The sequence below is a fragment of the Myxocyprinus asiaticus genome, chromosome 32 (genome assembly GCF_019703515.2).
Source record: "Myxocyprinus asiaticus isolate MX2 ecotype Aquarium Trade chromosome 32, UBuf_Myxa_2, whole genome shotgun sequence".
NCBI lineage: Eukaryota > Metazoa > Chordata > Actinopteri > Cypriniformes > Catostomidae > Myxocyprinus > Myxocyprinus asiaticus.
Window position 1 is genome coordinate 33,477,208 of NC_059375.1, and position 24,295 is coordinate 33,501,502.

At 41.5% G+C, this 24,295-nt stretch overlaps 1 protein-coding gene across 3 annotated transcripts in view; it reads right to left on the minus strand.

The window, feature by feature from the left end:
- The window catches only part of bahcc1b (BAH domain and coiled-coil containing 1b), a 133,629-nt gene that overhangs the window by 49,099 nt on the left and 60,235 nt on the right, over positions 1 to 24,295 (minus strand). For all 3 annotated transcript variants that reach the window (XM_051667021.1, XM_051667020.1, XM_051667022.1), the window contains 6 exons: positions 15,482 to 15,658; positions 5,192 to 5,311; positions 3,045 to 5,042; positions 2,106 to 2,220; positions 1,615 to 1,805; positions 963 to 1,121 (listed from right to left, as the gene is read on the minus strand). In XM_051667021.1, the coding sequence (XP_051522981.1) occupies positions 963 to 1,121; positions 1,615 to 1,805; positions 2,106 to 2,220; positions 3,045 to 5,042; positions 5,192 to 5,311; positions 15,482 to 15,658 (2,760 nt within the window). The remainder of the gene's footprint in view (positions 1 to 962; positions 1,122 to 1,614; positions 1,806 to 2,105; positions 2,221 to 3,044; positions 5,043 to 5,191; positions 5,312 to 15,481; positions 15,659 to 24,295) is intronic.

Below are 24,295 nucleotides of genomic sequence, written 5' to 3' on the forward strand. Positions count from 1 at the left end.
GGTGAAGGAATTCAGTGCAGTTCCGGAATAGAACAACTGGATAGACTGACCACCGATTACAGGGGGTGGCAGTTGTTAACTGTAATTGCTGTAACTAACAGGCTGTTAAAGGAATAGTTCACCCAAAAATTTAAATTTGCTGATAATTTACTCACCCTCAGGCCATCCAAGATGTATCTGAGTTTCTTTCTTCATTAAAACAAGACTTTTAGGATTTCATTTCAGGCCTCCTCCTCTAAACAATGCAAGTGAATGTACTCCATTTTTTGACGGTCCAAAATGCATATTTAGGGTGCATCAAAATAATCCACACGACGCCAGTCGACAAATAAAGTTCTTCTGAATGCAAACGATTGATTATTTTGAGAAACAAAACAATACTTATATACTTTTTAACCACAAATGTTCGCTTCCGTACATCTCTGCTGCCGTAAGCTTGTTGGTAAGGTCACGCGTCACGTGGAGGAGGAGGCAGGAAGCGTGTCATCTTGGATGGACTGAGGGTGAGTAAATTAATAGCAAATTTTCATTTTTGGGTGAACTATTCCTTTAATGCCCTTTCACAAGTCTGTTGCAACTTAACCACACAAAATAAATACATTTTTATAAAGACTATTCACACCAAATACAATGTCAAATCTTTGTCATTCACTGAAGAAAGTTCAGATCACTGAATAATTTGCTCGGCAAACGAAATAAAACACAACAAAAACACAAACACAAAAATAAAACAAAAACCAAAACACAAAACCAAACCAAAACCAAACAATGTCATCAACAAAAAACTATTGATTATTGCAGTATAATATTTTGGACTTAATATTTTTTTAAATTGTCACATTTATTTTTTTACCTTTATTAGTGCTGAAATATAAATACCTTCAGACCATAACATTGTTACAACATCAACAATTCCTGGGACAACCGGAATATGCCACAAACACAAATTTTGGGCAATTTACCAAGGTGATGGGTGGCAGGGTGGGCTGCTGGCTCGGTAGGCAGTACCACCAGGGCAGCGGAAGGATCCTGAGGCAGAGGCAGGACTGGTTGCAAGGGGCTGGGCATGGTTGTGGAGAAGCCTGGGGTCAGGTTCTGGTGCAATGCTGCATGACTGAGACCTGAACAGAGACAGGAAATGCTGCTCAGTGATCATAGATTTAGGCTTGAGTTTCAATACTAATAGACCTAATTCACAGTAGCGCCATCTTGGATTTTTGAAGAGAATGAAAACGAGGCTATGAGGGATAGACTTACAGTCTCTTCAATGAAATGCTATCAAAAAGATCCCAATCTAATTTTCCACAACTCATGTTGTCTGGAGTTTTTTGTCAACTGCAGTTTCTTGAAAATATATTTTTTCAATGTTTCAACAGCGGAACGATCCAGTAACACTTTAAACAACTGTATGTCTCTCCCTCACAGCCTCACTGTCATTCCTGTCAAAAATCAAAGATGGCACTGCTGTGAATAAGGTCTACTCACTGATCATTAAAACTAATAAAACAACACTTGTAAAACTATGACATGTAGTATTATTTGTCTATTCAGCAATACCGTGAAGTATGTTGTCATCTAATAATAAAACAGTACAAACCGATGGTATTAGCTCACCATAGGAGTGTCTCATCCAGAGGGAGGGACTTCCTGTCCGAGGCATCCAGTGATGATGGGCGGGGTGGGCATGAGCAGATGGTTCAGTGCCTAATTGGCTACTGCCTGGCACAATAAGGTGTGAGGTCAGATCTCCATGGCAACTACTGGAGGGGTGGATCCTGGCAAACTCAACTCTTTCTTTGTTTTCCCTGAAGGAAAGAAATAAAAATGGCACAATGGATAAGGACTTCGATGCAACATGGGTTCTCTACAATGCAACTACAATGCAACTCTGCAGGTTAAGTCATTAAAGGACTGGTCTTTTAGATACAGCTTATCGTGGTAAATATGGCAATTCTATCTATAAGTTGGAAGCATAGCACATATGTCTGCATGCTAAACTACTAAATTATTTCTAATTGTATAAGTTATGGCAAAGGAGTCTGTGTTAGCAGTTTTGCAAATTTATACAGTTCAATGTGGTATTAAGAGTCAACTAACAGCCATACCTGAGGAGGAGTTCTCTCTCTCGGTCGAATAGAGGAAGTCCAAGCTGTTCCTCATACACTGTTTTCCGTTCATCATCTACCTCCCGGTCCAGCGGGTACATGGGGTGTCCAACACCTATCAGAGAGCAGTTAAGTACCACAATCTGGAAACCCACTACGGATCAAACACCCAAGACTGTCCAGTGCCAAAAGTCTCGAGGGATGTGTCCAAACCTTCCTGCCCAGTCAGTCAATGACTTAACAGACAGCATTTTAGTAACAAGGCATCTTTAAAGGTTTCAGACTGCCTTCCAAGGCACCATCACATCACATCTAGTGATCCTGAACAAATTTAAGTGAGCTTTAAAGATAACCAAGTGAATACTTAATGACTACAATGGTTATTTTTTTAGTAGAAACTAAATCACAAGTTGATCAGACAGCATTTTGTTCTTTCAACCAATATCTTAGGCAGAGAAGCATCTCAATGGACACAGACACTGGATTCTGACATGTTTTGATGCCCTCTTTCCTCTGTATACTGCCTGAGAAGGCAGCATTTTTCAGATTTCGGCGACAGCCAAGGTGTTTCTGCTGGGCTATAGCAAACCAGTGTTTAACTGATGGCAGCTAGCTGTCCTCCTGCATTCATGCAATCTTGGCATGTGCTCATTGAAGCAGATATTATACATTGTAGCCTACTGAAGATATAAGAGCAATTTGGCAATCACTGTAAACCTTAAAACACTCAATATGGCAAGACTACACCTAGAAAATATCAGAAATAATCTCCATGTTGTCGTGTCATGTTGTCTATGCAATGTAACAACCACAAATAATTTGAGACCATAATTAAGTTTGAAAAGTTCTTCAAGTATCTCCAGTATACTGACAAATTAAAAATAGCTTGTTAGAGCACACATTCGTACACACACACCAGACCTGCTGGCAGCCGCTTACCCTTCATGCTGGGCATCACTCTGCTGTGGTGGCTGTGGATGGGATGCCCGTCTGGCAGGCGGCAAGGGGGCTCTCTCTGCCTGGCAACGGCCACTGCTATCCCCACAGGGGGCAGCCGCACCTCTCCCTCCCCTTGAGCTTCCCCTGAGTCCTTGCCCACCCGCTCCGAACGCTCATTCTCCCCAGATGATGAGGCTCTCCTGGGGGGTAGGGTCTGCTTCACCTCCTGTAGTGCACAGCTCGAACTGCTTCCACTTTTATCGTTCCTCTCACTCCTCTCCCCAGTTGCTGACCCCTGCTTAAGGCAGCCCAGACCACCAAACGGGCTCTTCTGAGAGAACAGTAGTGGTTGCTGGCTGCTGTACTTCATCAGACTCCTCATGGCATTGTTTTCAGGTCCTTGGGAGCCCAATGTGGTCTCCTGTGGGGCGGTTTGGGGTGAAAGAGGTCCTTGGACCCCACGTGAAGTCTGGGAGCCGGCACCCAGAGAGTTGTACGCCTTGTGCTGTTCTTCATCCGGCCGAGTCTGGTGTTCTCGCACTTCCCAAGAGGGAGGAGTGCCAGTCTGCTGCCCGCTGTATTCTGTAGTTATTTTTTCTTGCACATCATTGCTAGGCTCCAGCCCGCCAGTGCTAGTTCCATTACCGTGCTGCTGATGACGTATCCGTGCAACTCTCTGACTGTTCCTTTGAAGATTACACTCACTCTTAGTTCCACCTTTACCTTCAGAAGAAGCCCTGTTTGATGGACCTGAGTGGGAACAGTCCCGAAAGGGTGGAGTGCTGGCATATATGCTACTCTTAGCTTGTTGGCCACCCTTCGTCCCCAGTGGCAGAGAGGGATGAAAGGCATCAGATTCCTCATTGCCGTCCAAGCTACATGACCTAACCGAATTGGGTTGCTGATTTTGACTGTGCTGAACATCATGTGTGCGTGAATGAAGGCTTGGGGACCAGTCTGAGCTCTTGTCTGCTTTGCCATATGCATTTTGCTGTTGGGAAGATTTTCTTTGGCAGATACTAGGCGGAGGCATGTGGGGAGGTGCAGGAGGAGCTGCTCGACTTCCACTGCTACTTCTCTCAGGAGTTTTGGTTTCTTTCCCCATACCTCCTCCAACACCTCCCCCAGCTGACACCATGCCACCTCCTGCACCTCGACAATGAGGGTTTCCTAGTTGAAACGGTCCACTGGTTTTGTCCCTCAGTGGCCCCACGGAGGGCACAAAGGTAGGCCCCATTACCTCAGAGTCCCTGCCTGCTCCAGGAGCCAGGCTCTTTTCCTGAGCAGAGGGCATGGTGAGCGGGGCAGGGGGAGGTGGGCAGAAGAGATCTGGATGGGGATGATGAGGATGGTGATGGTGTGGATGACTTGGGTGGAGCCAGGATCCTCCCACAGCAGAGCCAATGCTCAGAGGAGGGGGCATGGAGTAGGACATTGGATGGGCATGGCCCAGCATGGCACTGTGTCGAAGACAGTCTGAGGGTGGCTCACTAATTCGCATCTCTCCACTGACCCCCTCCTTATAATAGTGACCTTCTCCACTTGGCTGCCGGCCAGTCCCCAGACCCGAGGCTCCTGGCCCTACACAACTGGGCAGGGAGCCCCTGGCTGTTGCCCCTGGGTCAGAGCCATTCTGGGTCTTCGTGCTAAGCAGGCAAGTGCTAAGGTGCTTGGGGTCGTCTTTGTTCTGGAGGTCCTCCTCTAAGCTTTGGGGGTGATGGTGCTGGTGGTGATGAAGATTGGGAAGTGGTTGACCATGGTGCTGGCGATCCTGCTTAGAGTCCTGGTTACTCTTTTCTTTATCTTTTCCTCCGGGTCCTACTCTTCGCTCCGCTACACCTGTCTCTTTGGAGCTCTTCTGGGAATGTGCGCTCCCAGAATCCCTCTCCCGGCTACAGGAGTCCAGCGGATGGGTGGGGGCTGTCCGAGATAATGGTGGGAAGCTGTGATTGGTGGAGAGAAGGTGGGGTTGTGATGGGAGGCCTCTTAGATAGAAATCTTAGGAAAGAAGAAAAGAAAGGATGAAATGAAGGAAGAAAGGATGAAAGAAAATAGGTGATAATCCACAATTTAAAATTTAAGACACAAATATGTTCATATGCAGACTGTTCATTGTAGCTTGACAGATAAAATGGAACCTGACTCACCTTTCTGAGTGTCATAGAAATGCTGTCCATAGAGTACACTGCTGTTGCCATGGTGATCCAGGGGGCTCATGGGTAAGAAGGTGGGGGCTAGACTCCCTGAAAAGCGGGGATACCCTGGGGCTGTGAGAGAGAGAGAGAATGGAGAGGGGAAGAGAACATTGTCAGCATAAACAAACATAACAAAAGAGAGTGACAGTTTTGGCCTTTTGCTGTGCTATGGCTGGACACAGGTTCATGAAGCCCTACAGCATGGCACAACCTTTCCCAGAAAAACCCTGCACAAACAAATAAGTTAATGTCTTCACTCGACATTTATGAGTACCTGAGTAGCTCATGTTTACAATAACTTTTTTTTCCTCCCCTTTTCTCCCCAATTTGTAATGCCCAATTCCCAATGCGCTCTAAGTCCTCGTGGTGGCAAAACCGTCTCTCAGTTCTCAGTTGCCTTCTTGTCTGAGATCGTCAATCCGTGCATCTTATAACGTAGCTTGTTGAGCGTGTTACCGCGGAGACCTAGCGCATGTGGAGGCTCATGCTATTCTCTGCGACATCCACACACAACTCACCACGAGCTCCACCGAGAGCGAGAACCACATTATAATGACCACGAGGAGGTTAACCCAAGATGACTCTACCCACCCTAGCAACCGGGCCAATTGGTTGCTTAGGAAGCCTGACTGGAGTCACTCAGCACAATGTTTACAATTACTTAAAATTACAGTGTTTATAATACATTTTAAAAGTGCTTGCAAGTGCTCGCAAATGCTAAGGCAAGAATCACGATTTCTCTTGCTCATACTTAGTAATTTTAAGAAACCGCATTGCAACACCCTGGCAACTGCCAAATTATATCACATAAAATGTATGAGTTTTGTATGTGTATTCGTATATGTATGTATATATATGTATATATATATATATATATATATATATATATATAGTAGATGGGGATATCACATAATGCATTCAGTCAATGCTACAGAGACGCACAAAAACACAAACTAATACCAATGCAAAACGCTCTTTTAAACAGTTATGTCCACAGACTCAGCACATCCCATGGGTTGAGTTCAGAGGAAGGTAAACAGCCTCTCTGCTTGAATTTGCACCTTCAAGGACATTCAACTGTGTCCAGGGATAGTGAAGGCTACAGTGGGGGTAGCAGTAGGATGTTTTTATGTGTAAACTAAGCACATGGCTAAAACCCAACCACAGAGAAGCAGAGGTCAACGGCCAGGCAGACAAAGTTCACACTCTTAACCCTTCCACAACACATAGCTATTATAGCCATCTGTGCTGTGTGTGTGTGTGTGTGTGTTTCTGTCTGTCTCTAAAAAAGAAGTCTGTATGAGTGTTTCTAATCTGTGTGAGTATCCTGGTATCTTTTGGAGAGTGTGTTGCTGTGTTTATGCATGTATTTGTTTGAGACGCCCTGCAGTGTGTCCTTCTACACTGTTTAATTGAATGCAGTTAAACGTTTAACAGTTCGGGGCCAAAGTAAACAGCAGTCCATAATGTTCATCCTCAGCATTCCACATAACCATTGTCCCATAGCCTATAAAACACACATACACTATCATGACCCAGTCAGCCTTGACACAATGGAAAACTCTGGAAGAGAACCAATTGACATGTCATTCCTTCATAATATTTTGCAGTGTTTCAACTCAAAGCGCTGTAGTTCCTGTATTTTAAAGGGTTAGTTCACCCAAAAATAAAAATTCTGTCATTACTCACTCATCCTCATGTTGTTCCAAACCTGTATGACTTTCTTCCATGGAACACAAAAGGAGATATTAGGCAGAATTTTAGTCTCAGTCACCATTCACTTCCATTGTATAGACAAAAAAGATGCAATGAAAGTGAATGGTAACTGAGAATATCATTCTGCCTAACGTTTCTTTTTTTTTTTCCACATTTGAAAGTACAGTAAGTCACTCAAGTTTGGAACAACATAAGGGTGAGTAAAAGATGACAGATTTATTTTATGTTTATTTTATTTTTTTATTTTTTTTGGGTGAACTAGCCCTTTAAGGGATATTTAGGGAGCATGAATTAAACCTTTGTAACGAGCAAGATGGTGAAAGTGAGAACGGGAGATGTGAACGAAGGGTTGTGAGTGCGATACAGAAAAAGCGTATCGTTTTGAGAGCCAGATTATGAGAGAGACAGGCAGTAAGTGTCTGTATAGGTACATATGTGAGTGTCAATGAAGGAGAGATAGGGAGTGAAAGAGAGACAAAAGGAAGGAAGGAAGGAGACCTCCCCCTCTCTCTGCCTCTCCTACTAATTGACACCAGTGGAGCGTCCTGATGACAGTGACATCACAAGGGAGTCCAGATGTGTAATATCAGGCATTCTGGCTGCATCTGTTTCCTACAGCCAGGGAATTTCAATTTTATCTACACACACATGTGCAGTACACACACTCTTGCAGCGGGTGCAGATACACACACACACAGACACACACTTTCACTATAGACACACACAAAGAAGAATGAAAGAGAGATAAAGATGAAAACAGCACAGTTATCACATTATCACTTGTAAATGTGTGTATGCCCCTGTTTGTGTGTGTGTGTGTGTGTGTGTGTGTGTGTGTAATCTTGCTGGTGCGAAAGAGAGAAGAGGACAAAAAAAGAGATGAGACGAAAGGAGGGAAGGGTAGGTGAGTCAAGAGGAAAAGAGAGAAAATGAGATGAAACGAGTGGAGAGGAGCAAACGGGAGGCAACAATCACTATAATCTCTCCCTTCCACAATAAATTTAAATGCCAACAATTAGAGCAGAGCGGCACGGCAGTCTGAAAGCAATCACACTCTAATAATGAGCAATAAACATGATCCAGCACAGACTATTACAGGCCAGAGATTCCAGCCACAAGGTTTCACTAAATACCCTGTCCCTGGACGTCACATACATAACTAACACACAAAGCAATAAAGACAGAACTCTTATTCCAAAATACAGGTCCACAGTCAAAATGAAAATTGTATTCATCTAAATGATGAATGAGAGAGTAACAGGAGTTCCCTCTGCCAGATCAAACTGGGATTTGGGTAAGAAGCCAAGATACTGTTTTTATTCTGTAAGACTAAGAAGCAGTGAAATACAGGTGGGGAGTGTTGGATTAGGTCCCAAACAAAGTCAGATAGGATCTGTGGTTGTGTGTGAGGGAACGAGCGAGAGGCCACACAGGACTACGTACTCTATCACACATAGACACACACACTCACGCTCGCACGCACACACACAAACTAGTTTTTATATCATTGTGGGGACTCTCCATAGATTTCCATGCATTTTATGGATTTTATACAGATCTAACGATCATTTCTATCCCCTAACCCCACCTCTAAACCTAACCCTCACAGAAACCTTTTTGTATTTTTACATTTTCAAAAAACATCATTTAGTATGTTTAATAAGCCATTTCCCTCGTGGGGACCTCTGGCTGGGCCCCACAGTGTAGGTGATCTCAGGTTTTCTTATCCTTGTGGGGACATTTGGTCCCTACAATGTAGTATAAACATGTACACACACACACACATATTAACACTGGTGAGAACCAATGTTTGCTTTAAGCAGGACATTTTCTCTTTGAGAAATCAAATTATTAGCTGCCACTCTTACATTCTCTCTCATACTTCTACTCTCCTTTATCTCTCTCTCTCAATTTCAGGTCCTTTATGCAATGATGGTTTACAGAATATTGCAGAAGCATTCATAAAAATAACAAAAACATTTACAGAAAAAATTTGCCAAAAATAAGATTTTTATTTTCATAATATAATTATATAAATATATATATATGTGTGTGTGTGTGTGTGTGCATGTAAAATGGCTAGAAATAGCATTTTAGATTAGTGTAAAGCTGACAGTTTACACAAGGTTTATTTCTATTTGTTCTGCTCCAAACTTACTTCTCTGTCTGCTCATATGAATGTAACACATCATAAGAAAGTGTTTCACCACTGTTCAAATGCACTTTGGATCGCATCATTTTTTATGTATAAATGTTTTCATCTGAAAGGACTAAATATTAAATGAAACAAATGACAATAAAATGCAAAGTAATCTCTTCAGTAATCAAAATACTTTTTGAATGTAACTGTATTCTAATTTACCAATGATTTAAATTGTAACTGTAGTGGAATACAGTTACTTCTATTTTGTATTTTAAATACGTAATCCCATTACATGCATTCCGTTACTGCCCAACCCTGTATATATATATATATATATATATATATATATATATATATATATATATATATATACACACACACACACACACACACACACACACACACACACACACAATTTTTGGCACCCATTTCCTGCCTAAATCTGAATCTGTCCTACCAGTCAATCTGCTGTCATCTTTAAGCAGAGCTCCTACTGTAATTCAACACCAGCTTCTCCAGCATCCAGGACACAATTATATACCTTTACATGCAGAGCACAATACACCGCATCAGATTACAGCCCAACATGTGAGATGCATTTAGTCTTTATCCATTTTAACTTGTTCTAATTTTAACTTAATAATTTATAATTTTATTTTGCGTGTTGTGTTTTTAATTAAAAAAGTACATTCTATTTTTTCTTATTTGATTTATACTATTGTTTATCTGCTAAATGCATATATATCCTTACATTTTATTGATAGTACTTTGCACTATTGTTATTTCACTTCATATAACTTATTTTGCACTGCTCTGGCAATACAAATGTAAAAAAAAATGTAAATTAAAATTCAGAGAGAGGTAAAATATAAGAAAACAAGGCTGACTCAAACGTGCCTGTCTAACCCTCTAATTAAAGCAAAGCGAGGAAACGAAGCAGGCAGATGGAGGGAGGAGAGAGCAGAACAGAGGAGGAGTAGGGGAGGGGATCTTGTCAGCTCTGTTAATTGTGAGATGTGCTGAATCAACGGATGCAGAATGCAGCCACAGAGAGTGCAATAACAACAACAAAAAAGAATAAAGCAATGCGTTTTTTACCACAGGTAACGAGTGTTCTTAGTCACAACGAGCCACCTAGCGGAGTGTCTATCACTGTGTAGAATCAATGTCATGCACAGCCTGAAATGACTTATTGCTTTTATAAAACAGTCACAACAACAATATGATATAAGACACCACTGTTCAATTAAATTGTTATATTGATCAATAATAATAATGAAAATAATTCTTCTGCCAAGAAATATAGCCAAAAAGCCTAAATGTTCTGTAGATGGTTGGCAAGCAATGCAGCACATTAGTGCATTAATATATAATATGCCATCCCAGATGTGCTTCAATTTACGGCTTAGAGCGAGGCTCAACCAATCAGAATTTAGAGTCTATCCAATTTGTAAAAAATAAAAAGGAAAAGAGATGAAAGAGCTAATGAGAGATGATGGCCTTTCGATAATCAATATTAAGAGGTGTTAGAACCTCAAAGCGACAAACGATAGTGAAAAATGGTTTAAAAAGGAGGAGGGATGGACAGGAGGTGAAGAGTAAAGAGGAACGAACAAAAAACAAGTAATGTAGAGGAAGAGTGCTTCAGGACATCAAGGAGAGAGAAGTATTGAGAGAGTGAGAGATAAAAGAAAGAAGGACAATGAGATGGGAGTAAAAGAGTGTATGTGTATGAAAGAGGGAGAGGGATTGAGTCTCGGATGGCAGATCTGTGTGTTGGCTAGCCGCCAGACACTGGAGTTTGGCCAACTGGCGGCTCGCCGATTGGGGCTTCCTGGATTCAGTCTCTAAAAACAATCATTTGGACAGAGAGAGAGAGAGAGAGAGAGAGAGAGTGTGTGTGTGTGTGTGTGTGTGTGTGTGTGTGTGTGTGTGTGAGTCAGGGGGAGAGTATGAACATATATTTGAGCGGGTGTACACAAGCTACTGTAACCAATTATTTTCCTCTTACGCTCTCATTTATTACGAAATATACAAACTGTCTCCCTGTCTTTTCCCAGGCTAAACACCCTCCACACACACTCAGTCACTGCATGCAACGTACCAAGCCAAGCCTGGCTTCCTCCGCCAGCCGGGACTTCAAAGGTGATCTCTTCTCTGTTGCTCTGAGCCAGCTCTCTCTCTCTTTCTCTTTCCTTTTATCTCTCTCTCTCTCTCTCTCTCTAGTTCTCCCACAAACACTCTTACAAAGTATAAACTCTTAATGCTTTTGGTTTTCTACCTGCTCTAGGCATTTTACATTAACACCCAGAGTAACACTCAATCGTGCGGTTAAATATTTCGCCGCACACAACACTTGTTAAAAGAATTTAGAGGGTGAAAATATGTGTGTATGTGTGTGTGAATAAGAGAGAAAGAAAGAGGATAAATACAAGCAACCTTTGGTCAGGCACAATCACAACCTGATGTTCCTTAGAGAGTTCACACAGCTGGGAAAACAGGTGTCCAGTTTGCTTTGAAACTTGAACATATGCATACACACACTATAACTCCAGTTTTACATGGAACCATTCATTGAAAATGGTAAAAAAGAGAAAAAAAGAGCTCTATTCTATCCTATATCTACTTCAAATCATCAAACCAAAATACTTATCATACGTCACTTGAACCACAACATTTTTTTTTTCTGTTGTGGAACACAAAAGAAGGTATTAAGGAAACTGCAATGCTGTTTAATACTTTTAATGAAAGTAGAAGTTGACTCCAACTGTAAAGCTACCAAAAGGACAAAAAAGCACCATAAAAGTAGTATGACTTATGAAGTCACATGATAGCTTTGTGTGAAAATATAAGTTGCTATCCCCACCCCCCATTCATTCATTTTTTTATTTGTTGTTTTATTATTCTTTTTTTGGAGCTTGACAGTCCCAGTTACTATCCACTTTGTTGTATGGAAAAGTGAAAAGTGAACATTCAGCTAAATAACTCCTTTTGTGTTCCATGGGGAAAATCTTACATGTTTTAAACATTTTGAGTACTATTACTGTAGTACTATAGCAACGCCCCTCAACTCACACATAACTGTTGGGACCCACTCCTTATTATTGTTTCTCCATATCTTGTTTGTCTGTTTGTAAGACACAACACATATACATATGCCAATGACTGATTTGATTTGTCTGCCACAGGGCGGTTGGGTGAGTTATCTGGGTATCAGTTAGGTTGGGCCAACGTGTGGCTCATCGTTGCCCTATTTCTAAGAGATGACTACAAACGTGTCTCTCACACACAAACACACACCTGACCGGGATAGATAAAGCAGGGTTTGAAAAGTGGGGCCTGACCACAAACGGTTCATAGCCAAAAGAGGATCCGAGGGGCCAACAGACAGGGAGGACACACACACACACACACACACGCTCAGCAGAGTCCGGAAGCCAGCACCTCCCTGTGGTGATGCTTTTAACCCTCAACATCTCTCAGTTAAAACCGCACACACGTACCCACACAAATACACACACAGATGCACACCCCATGTGTGAGTGTCGGTTGTCTGAGCAGGAAGTAGACCGTTGCAGTTGGGTTTAACCTTAAGGGTCACGAGACCCCAGGGCCTGACTGAGGAAACCCCACATCAACCCCCCAAAACTGAATATCTCACAGCAATATTACAGTTGTTTGTGTATGTGTATTTTTGTATATACCATAGAAATGAAGAGCGGCAGAATGGAAGTTAGAATGAAACAAGGGGGGGTTCCTTGACAATATTTCTGATTGTTCAGCTATGATAATGCTTACCTTCCTGTGACGTTATCGGTCGCAAAGAGCATATTATGTTATCTTGTCATATTACACTCACTGAACACTTTATTAGGAACACCTGTACACCTACTTATTAATGTGATTATCTAATCAGCCAATCGTGTGGCAGCAGTGCAATGCATAAAATCATGTAGATACATTCTACATTTACATTTACATTTATTCATTTGGCAGACGCTTTTATCCAAAGCGACTTACAAAAGAGGAAAACATAAGCAAATCATCTTAAGGAGACAGTGGTGTGAAAAGTGCCGTATTACAAAGTTTCACTAGCATCAGAATAGTATTCAAAACAGAATAAAGTGCAACAGGAATTACGGATCAGGATCTTCAGTTAATGTTCACATCAACCATCAGAATGGGGGAAAAAATGTGATCTCAGTGATTTCGACCTTAACATGATTGTTGGTGCCGGACGGGCTGGTTAGAGTGTTTCTGTAACTGCTGATCTCCTGGAATTTTCACACACAAAAGTCTCTAGAGTTTAGTCTAGTGTTCCTAATAAAGTGCTCAGTGAGTGTATAATTGTACACTATATAAAACGCTCTCAGTGCAAGCCGCAGTCAACCTGACCACTGCTGAAAAGGACATGAAAAAGTGTGTGGTCATGTGATACATGTTACATTTCTCAGCAATGGACTGGATGGACCAATGACATTGGTCATTTGTGATTACAAGAAAGCACATAGTTTGGAACAAAACTGTCCCTAAAAGTGAGTTAAATCTTACAAAATCACCCTTTGAGGACATTCAGGGCTGTCTTAAATTGGAAAATTTATAAAATAAAAAATAAAATAAAATAAAAAAAACTGATGCTAAAAATGCTAAAAGTTTTCTTTTAGAGTTAGGATGTGGATTAGGGTTAGTCTGTAGTCATTATTATTATTAGCTTTATATAATAAACAATAGAGGTCCATGCTGCACAACAAAGGCAAAATGCAGAAACTACACATTTTGTCAAAACTGGGTAATCACCAAAAATGTGTCCTGAGACAGACGGGTTTGACTCAACTATGCTTCTGAGTCAGAGTGTTACTTTTTGTAATCCACATTTATCTGGACAATCAAATTTTTTTGAAGCCTTTTCATTTCTATGTTGGTGTAGTTACAGCATTTTTAGGGCAGTATGGTATATCCTTATTTAGCTACTATAAGTAAATAGTAGGTGTCACAATGGAATGACAATTATGACCAACAAATCACTTAAACATCTCCATGAAATCCAATCACAAAAATGTTCAAATGCCTTTTCTTACCATGTGTCCTATAGACTAGTGCCATTCAGTGCCATTCTCATTAAGTTAATGAATATTAATTAACAATTTCCAGGACCACACAGGAGGTCCTGCTCCATCCAATCAACTAACACTATTCTCTCCTGTCCACCACCCCTTTCACCCCCCGGCCTAATAGGTCAGGTGGGGCATCACATCATCGGTAGCTGGACCGTCTCCAGGGGAACAGGGTTGGGGTAATTGCATGGCTCGATTTGATGACATGCTTTTTATGCAAATTAAGAAGGGTGAGCAGGGACATGGCTGGGGGGATACAGAGCCAACCAATCAGCTACTTCGAGGGTCTAAGCACAATTAAAGGCTGATTTAGATAATGAGCTCTTATCATTATGATGGGGCCGTTTGCATCATTATAGGCACATTCTGTTATTAATATTATTGTTATTATTATTATTTTCATGGTGACAATCAGGACCATCATCATTATAGCTATGATTATTGTTATTGTATGGTAGAGTTGTTGATGGTTTATGTAAAGCTGTGTACACAGCAGAGTTATGCACGAGGTCGGCTATGGCTCGGCATATTTCTCTCTCTCTCTCTCTCTCTCTCTCTCTCTCTCTCTCTCTCTCTTGTTCGGTCTCGCACACACAGATTTGTTCAGTCATTCAGTTACAGTAGCGCTGGGTGCCAGCAGTAACACCACTGTGTTCACTGCCAACCACAATTACTGTTCCATTCTGCCAGCTGCCAAGAGCACCGCAGCTACAGAGCACTTAACCCGCACTGATACACACACACACACACACAGACAATTGTACATGGTCTTACGTAGATCTGTAAAAATACCAATATGAGGGGCTCAGCTGAACAAACCGTTTAAAAGGAAAAGGCATACATGCAAGTTAATATAAATACCTTTAAACTATATTCACACACTCACATTTAATACATAAACATTTACATTAAGATCTATAAACAATATTACACATTATTTTAAAGCATATACAGTAGATTACAACATTAACACAAAGTGCACAAAAGATCAATAAAACAGAAATGTATTAAATGTAAAGAGTGACTGATGTGGAGCAGAAGAGCGCATCGAAAAAATCTGATGGATGAATGGATGGATGGATAGAAAGAGTGAAGGATGGATGGATGGATGGATGGAAGATGAATGGATGGATGGTTGGATGGACGATGAAGATGACTGAATAGACAGATGGATGGGTGGATGATGAAGATGAATAAATGAATAAATAGATGGATGGATGATGAATGGATGAATGGACAGGCGGATGGATGGGAATTGAAATATCTCACCTTCATGTGAGTGGGGGAACCAGATCTGTGATGGGGCTGTGGAGTGAGGTCCAGTCCGATAGGGTGGAGATGAGGGGGATGATGGAGGTCCAGTTGGGTGGGTGGTGGGAGAACCCAGACTGCTGGCCAGAAATGTACCCATGAAAGAGGCAGAGGAGTTCCCTATCAGTCCACTGCCTGCAGGAGATAGAAAACTGGGGTTAAAATCAGACAATTCTCAATATGACCAAATCATTGAAAATTATGAAATGGACACCCATGGAAAGAGTACACCTATTACAAATAGGCATAAAGAATTGATAAATTCTGAAACCTGTACCAAATTCTAACATTCCTCCTTTTCAAAAATAATTCCAACAAAATAAGACAGAAATAGGGAAGAAAAAGTGAGAGAGAAAGAAAGAGACAGAGTAGAAGAGCTTTTGAACGCATGCAGCCTATTTCTAAGACACGGTTCCCATAATTAAGTCCCTGTGATCTCTCTGCTATAGCCTCTAAGCCCTGCTCTCTCTACACACTCTCACACACTTTGCAACAAGACCTACACAGGACAATAAGAAGCAGCCTGTAATACACCCTCATCCAAACACTCATTACCAAAAGACACCTACATCACCCTCCGAGAACTGATCAGAACAGACACAGAAAGAGTGAGGGGAAAAATATGAGGGTAATGGAATGACAGTTAGATGTGGAAGTGAAGATAGCAACTTCAGATTTGCATACCTCATTACTTTATACATTCAAGCCACCAAGGTTTAAATCAAATTCATTACACATGCACAGTACATGCAAACACATGGACAGTCATTAAATTTTCCAAGTAAATCATCTATCTGTTGTTTCTCAACAACAACAAAAAACAAACCAAATTTTCAACGCTTCAATAAGTTTGATTAATGTATGTATGGATGCTATAGAGGTACGATTTAATAAATGTCAAACATAATGTAAAGATAAGGCTCTCACCAGAAATTATTTGCACATAGCATTCAGCATATTGTCTATTATTGTCAGTCTATTAAACATTAAGTTTAATAGACAGAATTGTGCTTAAGATGACACATTACAACCGTTCAGCTCTAACAATTTCTGAAAGAAATTTACGAGAATAACAACACACCGTGAAATCATTACAGATGAAAAAGTACTATTTATGCGCACACTGTATTGTTAGTTTCAGTGCATGCTAATGTGGTTTCCTGTTTGTCTCCCTTGACAAAGACCCTGCCCTTGTGTCCTCTGAAACAAGCAACACCACCAATTAAACACCGAGGTGAAGGCGGGTGCGGTTTCATTTCCTAAACTGATAAAAGTTAATTAACGTGGGTGAGAGGGATGAGGTTAAGGAAGACGTTTATGGGTGTTAAATTACTAAATGACTGCTCTCTCAAGATAAACAGAGCACCAGGCCACAGCTCGAGCCCTAGGCTGAAACCCCAGCAACTGAAGGGGGTGGAATAAAGTCGAGAAAAGAGGGAAAGAGCAGCAGAATTACAGGTTTGGGAAGACGTTAGGCCGCCGGTGCCAGGGTTGATGCTGGCTTTCTTGGGATCAGAGCAGACAAGACACTTTGTCTCCTCTCGCCCACTCACTCCCCTTGTAGTGGGGGATGAAAGTAGCTTTTGAGCTGGTCTAAGAACAGTTTCCCCTTACATGAAGCAGTAATGACTGAAGCCACAAAATTCCCAACACACATTACGACCGTCCTCTCCTCCCAAATGTCCCTACCACCTTCCCACAGGCTCCACTACACAAATGAAAGGCCTGTGTTCTCCAAGAGTGCTGCAGTCATCGGTAATGCATCATGGGTATGGTCTCATCAATTCTGGCAAAATGCCCACTTTCAAAAACTCCAAGGTCTTTTCCACAAAGTAGAAAAAACAGCTAATTGCCAGTTAGTTGTGTATAACATAAATGGTATAACAAAGACACAACATACCACATTCATCTCAACATGAGACTTAAAAGAATCTCCAGAAATGGCAAAAGATCAGAGATCCCTGCTGAAAAGGCCAACAAATCATCATCATCTGGTAATTATCTTATGTTGAGTTTTGGATGCTGGTCCCCAGCATAGGATACTGTTGTGCTGGTGCTCTCTGCAGGCTTTGTCAACTAGGTATAACCAGTAAGACTTACTAGGTCAACCAGCATCATAATAAAGGACATGCTGGTCAACCAGCTTCGCCATCTAACAGAGTTCCAACTTTTTTTGATCAATACATTTCCATGACTTTTCCATAACTTTTCCAAGTCATTAATCATTTAGACCAATTTGTGAACTGTTTTGACTAATTCATTGAACAGAACTGACTCAAAAGAACGATTGACTCAGGCATAACTATGGCTTGCGAGCAAGTTTCCCTCTACACAAGAGCAATATCTAGCTCATGACATATTTTAGAGCAAAGACAAACTGGAATAAACTATATTCAGTATAGAAATTTCCATGACTTTTCCATAACTTTTGGGACTTCTCTAACTTCCATTACTTTTCCCCACCTGGAAAACACTGTTTAAATATTCCCTCATATTACCAGATTTTCCATGACCGGGGGAGCCCTGAGCTAAATTATTCAATCTAAAAGTTTGACCTGCACCAGACCAGCTCTAATTAGCAAAAACCTCTGCAAGTCTAAGCTAATCTTTTCAGCAGGGATGATGCTGTCGCAATGAAAAAAAACAAAAATAAAATTCTGATTCTAGATCCAGCAGTGGCTTGAACTTAACTACGCCTGCATGATTCAACTCTGCCAGCCGGCGTGGATCTGCAGCCTGAAGGCTAAAGAGCAGCTCAATTTCCAACAAGCTCCAGCGTTCCCCAGCCGTACCCAGCCCTCTCCTCAAGAGCACATATAGCCCTCTCTCTCCTCCCCCCTCGCCGCTCCTCCTCTATGCCCTCTGCCAACTTCCCTTTAATGAAACGTTTCCTCTTGTTTGCTTTGCTTTATTGACTTTTTTCTCTATTTTTTCCTCCATCTCGAGCATGCCGGTGGGCCGAGCGTCAGCTGCAAAGGCTGAAATTATTGCCTGCGCCCATCCTGCTCAGCCCCCCCCACCCTCTCTAATAAACCAAACTGCAAAAATGAAACACTGTTGGTTCTGAAAAGGAGGAATGAGGCTGGATGAAAGGAAAGGATGGTAAGACGTCTACAGCAGAGATTATCAAACTGGGGTCTGCGAACCCCCCCGAGGGTCTGTCTAAAATAGTCAGAGGGGGCCATGGAAAATTATTCAATTGTGAACAAAATTGCAAGGAATATAGAGGCAAATCAGTAATGATAATTCACTATAAACTAGTCAAGATGCACTTTAATGACTGTATGTTATAAAAGGAATCAAACCCGAAATATTTTAGTGAGGCACCAGCAGAGCATGTTAAACATGGACAGGCCAAATTCATGTCTGTAGTTTATCTTTGTGCTTGCCTACATGCCATTAAGTAATTTCAGATCACGGACGGACCGACAGACGGACTGTCTGTCCGGACTGTCAGACAGACAGACAGACAGATAGACAGATAGACAGGGTTAAAAAGAGGTTTAGAAAAGCTTGAGAAATCCTGTTCTAAAAACTGTTCCCACAAAAAGAGACGCAACTACCAGCAGTTAGTCCAAATGGTGTGGGGCAGCACAGGGCAGTGCACTGAACCTTGGAAAGCCCAGACGCCATGGAAAAACTGCAGTCATACTCATTATGGTGGGAATACAGTGTGCTATAAAGGATGTAACAGTCTTGTCAGGCGGATCCCCAAAGGGAATGTGTGTTTATTTATGTCCGTGGTGCGAAATGCGGCTGAACGGGAGAGTGACTCTTGTTCGAGTGCTTAAGGAAATCGGGTCATGTGCATACTAATCGCCTGATTCCAGGCTCAGAGCGACATTAAACCAATTAAGGAAATAAACGGAAGAATCCTAAAGAGTGGGAGTCCCGAATATGTCTGCCACACACACACAAACACTCATCTAACTGCCAATTGCGCAAGTGCATGTTCAGCCTTGTCTTTGGATAAGAGTCCCCAAGCGCTGCACTTCAGCGGACGTGTGTGTGTGTGTGTGTGTGTGTGTGTGTGTGAGAGAGAGAGAGAGAGAGAGACAGAGACAGAGACAGAGACAGAGAGCTTGACTGGGAAAAGAAGTCAAGTCAGAGGTTTGGATTATGTGTTACTTGTTTAAGTTCAGTCATACAGAGGTCCACATGAAGTGCAATCCATCAGCACGGAGAACAGCTCTGGGTTGTAATGGGTCTGTGTGTGTATATTAGAACAGCTGTCTGTCTCTCTCTCTCTCTCTCTCTCTTCACATGAGGATGTTTATGTCTGCCAGTGCTGAGTACTCAGTTCCACAGAGAGAGAGAGAGAGAGAGAGATAACACAAGTGCTGCTCCGGCCACAGGGGAGAAGAGAATAGAATAGCAAGAGTAATACGAGTAGACACACCGAAACTGTGTGTGTGTTTCTGACCTAAACAACTTACACTTTTGCAGACAAAATTGCAGAAAAAATATTTTCCTTCCTTTTTCTTCCTTTCTCCCTTTCTTTATTCCTTCCTTCCTTCCTTCCTTCCTTTCTTCATTCATTTTTTCTTTATTCCTTTCTTCCTTTCTCCCTTCATATTTTCTTTCTTCCTTTCTTCCTTTCTCCCTTTTTTTTTCTTCCTTCCACCTTCCTTCCTTTCTCCCTTTTTTCTTCCTTTCTTCCTTTCTTAATTCTTTCCTTCCTTTCTTTATTCTTCCTTTATCCTTTTCTTTTTGTCTTTTCTCCCTTGTTTCTTCCTTCATTCTTCCTACCTTTCTACCTTCCTTAATTTCTTCCTTCCTTTCTCCTTTCCTTCCTTTGTCCCTTTCTTTTTTCCTTTCTTCCTTTCTCCCTTTCTTTCTCTCTTTTTTTCTTCCTTCCACCTTCCTTCCTTTCTCCCTTTTTCTTCCTTTCTTCCTCCCTTTCTTAATTCTTTCCTTCTTCCTTTCTTCCTTCCTTTCTTTTTCCCCCTTTCTTCATTTCTCCCTTCTTTTTTTCTCCTTTCTTCCTTTTTTTATGTTGGGAGCTGGAACATGTCATAGATCATGAGTGGAGGAGGGGCGTGAGAGACTTTATATTAAGGGTTTTGTCAGGGGAGTGGTTACCGCATGTGTGTGTGTGTGTGTGTGTGTGTGTGTGTGTGTGTGTGTGTGTGTGTAGTGGGGGAGTCTGAGACTGTTTACACAGCTGGGTTCCATGCTCTCCTCACACAAACCCACATCTCGCTCTCCCCCAAAACATGTGCCACTCCAAATGCAGAAAACCCCAATATTTTCACAGTTCACAGTCATAATAAATAGCCTTTGGGAGGGAAGAAGGGGAGGGTCTATAGAAACAGCACACTTCTCTCACTGCCTGTTTGTTTTGCGTCTCTCTGCCATGACTCAGAGAAAAAAAGCCCATTTGAGGTTCTGCCGTACAAGAGGATATTTTGGAAGTCGTTCGGTTTTGGCCCAAATGCTTGTGTAATCTAAACAGACATGGGACTATTTAGGGTAATCCACATGTAAAAGTAGCATTAGTCATTAATCATTTCTGTTCCTAAATGCACAGAAATGGCAGAGACAGGAAGGATTTTAATGAACATGACACTGAATGTATAACCCCACTCCCGCTGGAGGCCTGTCCCCTGGTTGTGCTCTAAAATTACATTTGTCAGGATGCTGGTGGGAAGGCTTCTTGGCCAGGTGTTAGCTGTGATGTTTGTATATAATTGCTGAAGAATGTAACACATCCAAAGTTGTTTTTCAGGACCACAGTCTTGGAAAGATCTGTTTAATCTTATCCCAACTACACACTACATGCTTTAACAGGAAGCAACAATGAAAGTCAGCTTATGCCAGCAATAGTTGCCATTAAGCATTTTTTGCAGCCATTTTTTCCCCCCAAATGTTGGCAGGAAATAAAAAAGGAAAAAAATCCAACAGGCAGGAAATAAAAAAGGAAGGCCAATCAACAACTAGAGCTCAAAATGTGAAGAACATTCTCCATTGTTTTAATAAACAGTGGTGATGAGCTGCTGTTGAGGAATTTCCTCTCTTATGATTTCATTTTGAAAATATGTGTCAAATGGAGACCAGTTTTGCAATTTTTGAATTTTATTTTTTCCTTTTGAGAGTTTATCCATCATCAGTGTATGTATGGGCGTTTTTTATTTTTTACATTCACTCTTGAATGTGTGCTTATGTGTGTGTGGCACCCCTGGAATTCCCTGGTCATGAATTAAATTAGAACTCCAAGGAAGCCTCTTCCCATGGGAATCAAGACAGTTTGAGTGGGTGTGTGGTCCTGTGTATTTATGAGTATGTATCTCAGACTGGAAGTGACTTAATTCCCAGGGGATTGGGACATGCCACACCCACTCACCCACACTGTCACATACCAAAATACTTGGCCAAGTAAAGTGAGAAGTCACAGAAATTACTATGGTATGTGTATGGGTGTCTGCATAATGCACGTGTCGTCCTGTCGCGGGATCATTAAACAGAGCTGTGCAGCCTCTCAGGATGAGGTATGTCACACCACACTAAATAACTCACATAGAGGCATGAAATAATATGTCACAGAGCAGGAACAGGCGATTTGAGAAAAAGACAAACAGGAGGAGGGAGATTTCAAACCGGCGGCAATGAAAGAAAAGAGCAGACAAAAAGCGCACCGCACAACTCAGAAAACCAAAGATCTATAGCTGAAATCCGACAGTCAGGTCTGTGGACAGAAGTGTCTGTGTAATCACAGGCAGCACAGCTGGCGGGAACAACCGAGCATTGTTTGCTGGACAGTAAAAGTGCATCGTGCATGTCAAAAAAAAAACAGTCTGCTCAATGATGGATAGTCTGAAAGCAAAACCATTAAGTGAAGTGAGTGATGCAAATTTTTAAAAATAGCTTTGTTTTGGTTTTTTCATATAAAAATTTAGGCCGAAACATACTCTACACAAGTAACTTTGCCACAAGGGTCGGCATAGCATGTATTAAAGGAATAGTTCACCCAAAAATGACAATTCTGTAATCATTTACTCACCCTCATGTTGTTCCAAACCAGTATGACTTTCTTATGCAGAATGCATTAGGAGATGTTTTAATGAATATCCCCTTGCGTCTTTGCAATACAATGGCAGTGGACAGTGCCTCACTTTAAAGCTTAAAAAAGGATCCAAAAGTCTCATAAAAACAGTCCATCAGATTTGTGTACAATAGGTACTGGTGAGCAACACTGAATTTAAGTCATTTTTCAGCACATTAAGATTTTCGCTGAAAATTATTGTAATTCCAGTTTAAGCATAAGAAAGTCATACAGGTTTGGATCAACATGAAGGTGAGTAAATCATGACAGAAATTTCATTTTTGGGTAAACTGCTTCTTTAATGTAAACTCAGGGGTCAGCAACCTTTTTGACATGGAGTGCCATTTTCTTATTTTCCTGGTCAATGGCTGTGCCGAAAGTGAAGCGCTGCCAGCTCATGGTGCACAAATGGCCTGCACGCGCTGCACGAATCTGTTGGGTATACTGCAGTCTCGTCACATTTTACCTTTTTGCTTAGCCTCCCATTCAGCTCATGAAAACATGCTGTGTGATCATGAGGAAGGATTACATCGAGATGTAGATTGGAATGCAGGTGCGGAATTTAATAAATAAATGTATATAGTGATTACCCTTCTGCATGCCAATGCTGGCACACGTGCCATAGGTTGCCGACCCCTGATGTAAACTGTTCTTCTACGGTCAGTTTTCTCTTTCAGGTTAACAACTGTCATGGTGGAGAAAAAGTTTATAGAGAACCTTATTAAAGCAAAAACTGTTGACATGTTTATAGCAAGCTACCTGAAAAATAACACATTCAGGTTGGCAAATGGCACAGACATTTGAAGGTAACTCAATTGCTCCCTTAAGTACTAAGGTTTGTTAATGCCACAATAACGCAAGAATGTACATTAGCCAAGTATCCGTGTTTGCGTACTTGTCTAGAGTATGTTTCTGAAGACCACAAGGCTTAAGCATTAGTTAGTTGTCATGGTCACAATACATAGTGAAATTGAAAGGTTGTCTCGCTCTGTTTTAAAAATGAGTGGGTGCTAGTCATCACCTCCAGATGTTAGATTCAGACTACATATAATTTTGGTTTGGAAAACCAGGAGGACATGTCCAACCACATTTTCAAATATGACAAATAACTGTTCTGTCTCCTTTGCCTGATCAATAAAAGACATTCCAACCAGCCGGTTGCATTTCACTTTACATCACCGACAGGTTTTCAGCCCCCTTATTAAGAACATAGTGAATTCAAACAAGCTGTCAATCAAAAATCACACCCGGGAATCTAGAATCTAGATGTTTACATTATGAGAAAGTGTGTGTGGGGAAGTGTGTATTTGTGTGAAAACGTGCGAAAGAGATAAGAGTCAAACAGAGCAAACTAAACAATAGCGGCACTGAGCAGACAAACACACACTCCATGAAACAGCACACACATTCACACTGTTCCCTGCTGGCACTGCCTCCCTACCATTTTAATGTATGAATGTTTGAATCAACTCCCTTGTGGGAGAAAACACCCTTCTCTGATCAGCAGGTCTCTAAAATCACTCCACCTTTGGAGCAAAACAGAAAAAGAGAGAGGGGGAGTTCATTTCCATCATCAGAAATTAGTTTGCACAGACAGCAATAAACTCCTTCACTCCTAACCATGGCATTGCCTGAAGAACAAAAGGTCAGGAGGGGCAAAGTCATCTTTTCTCCTCTCATGTTATTCATGCTAATCTACCCCTTTTAAAAAGACAAGGTGGTCACTAGAA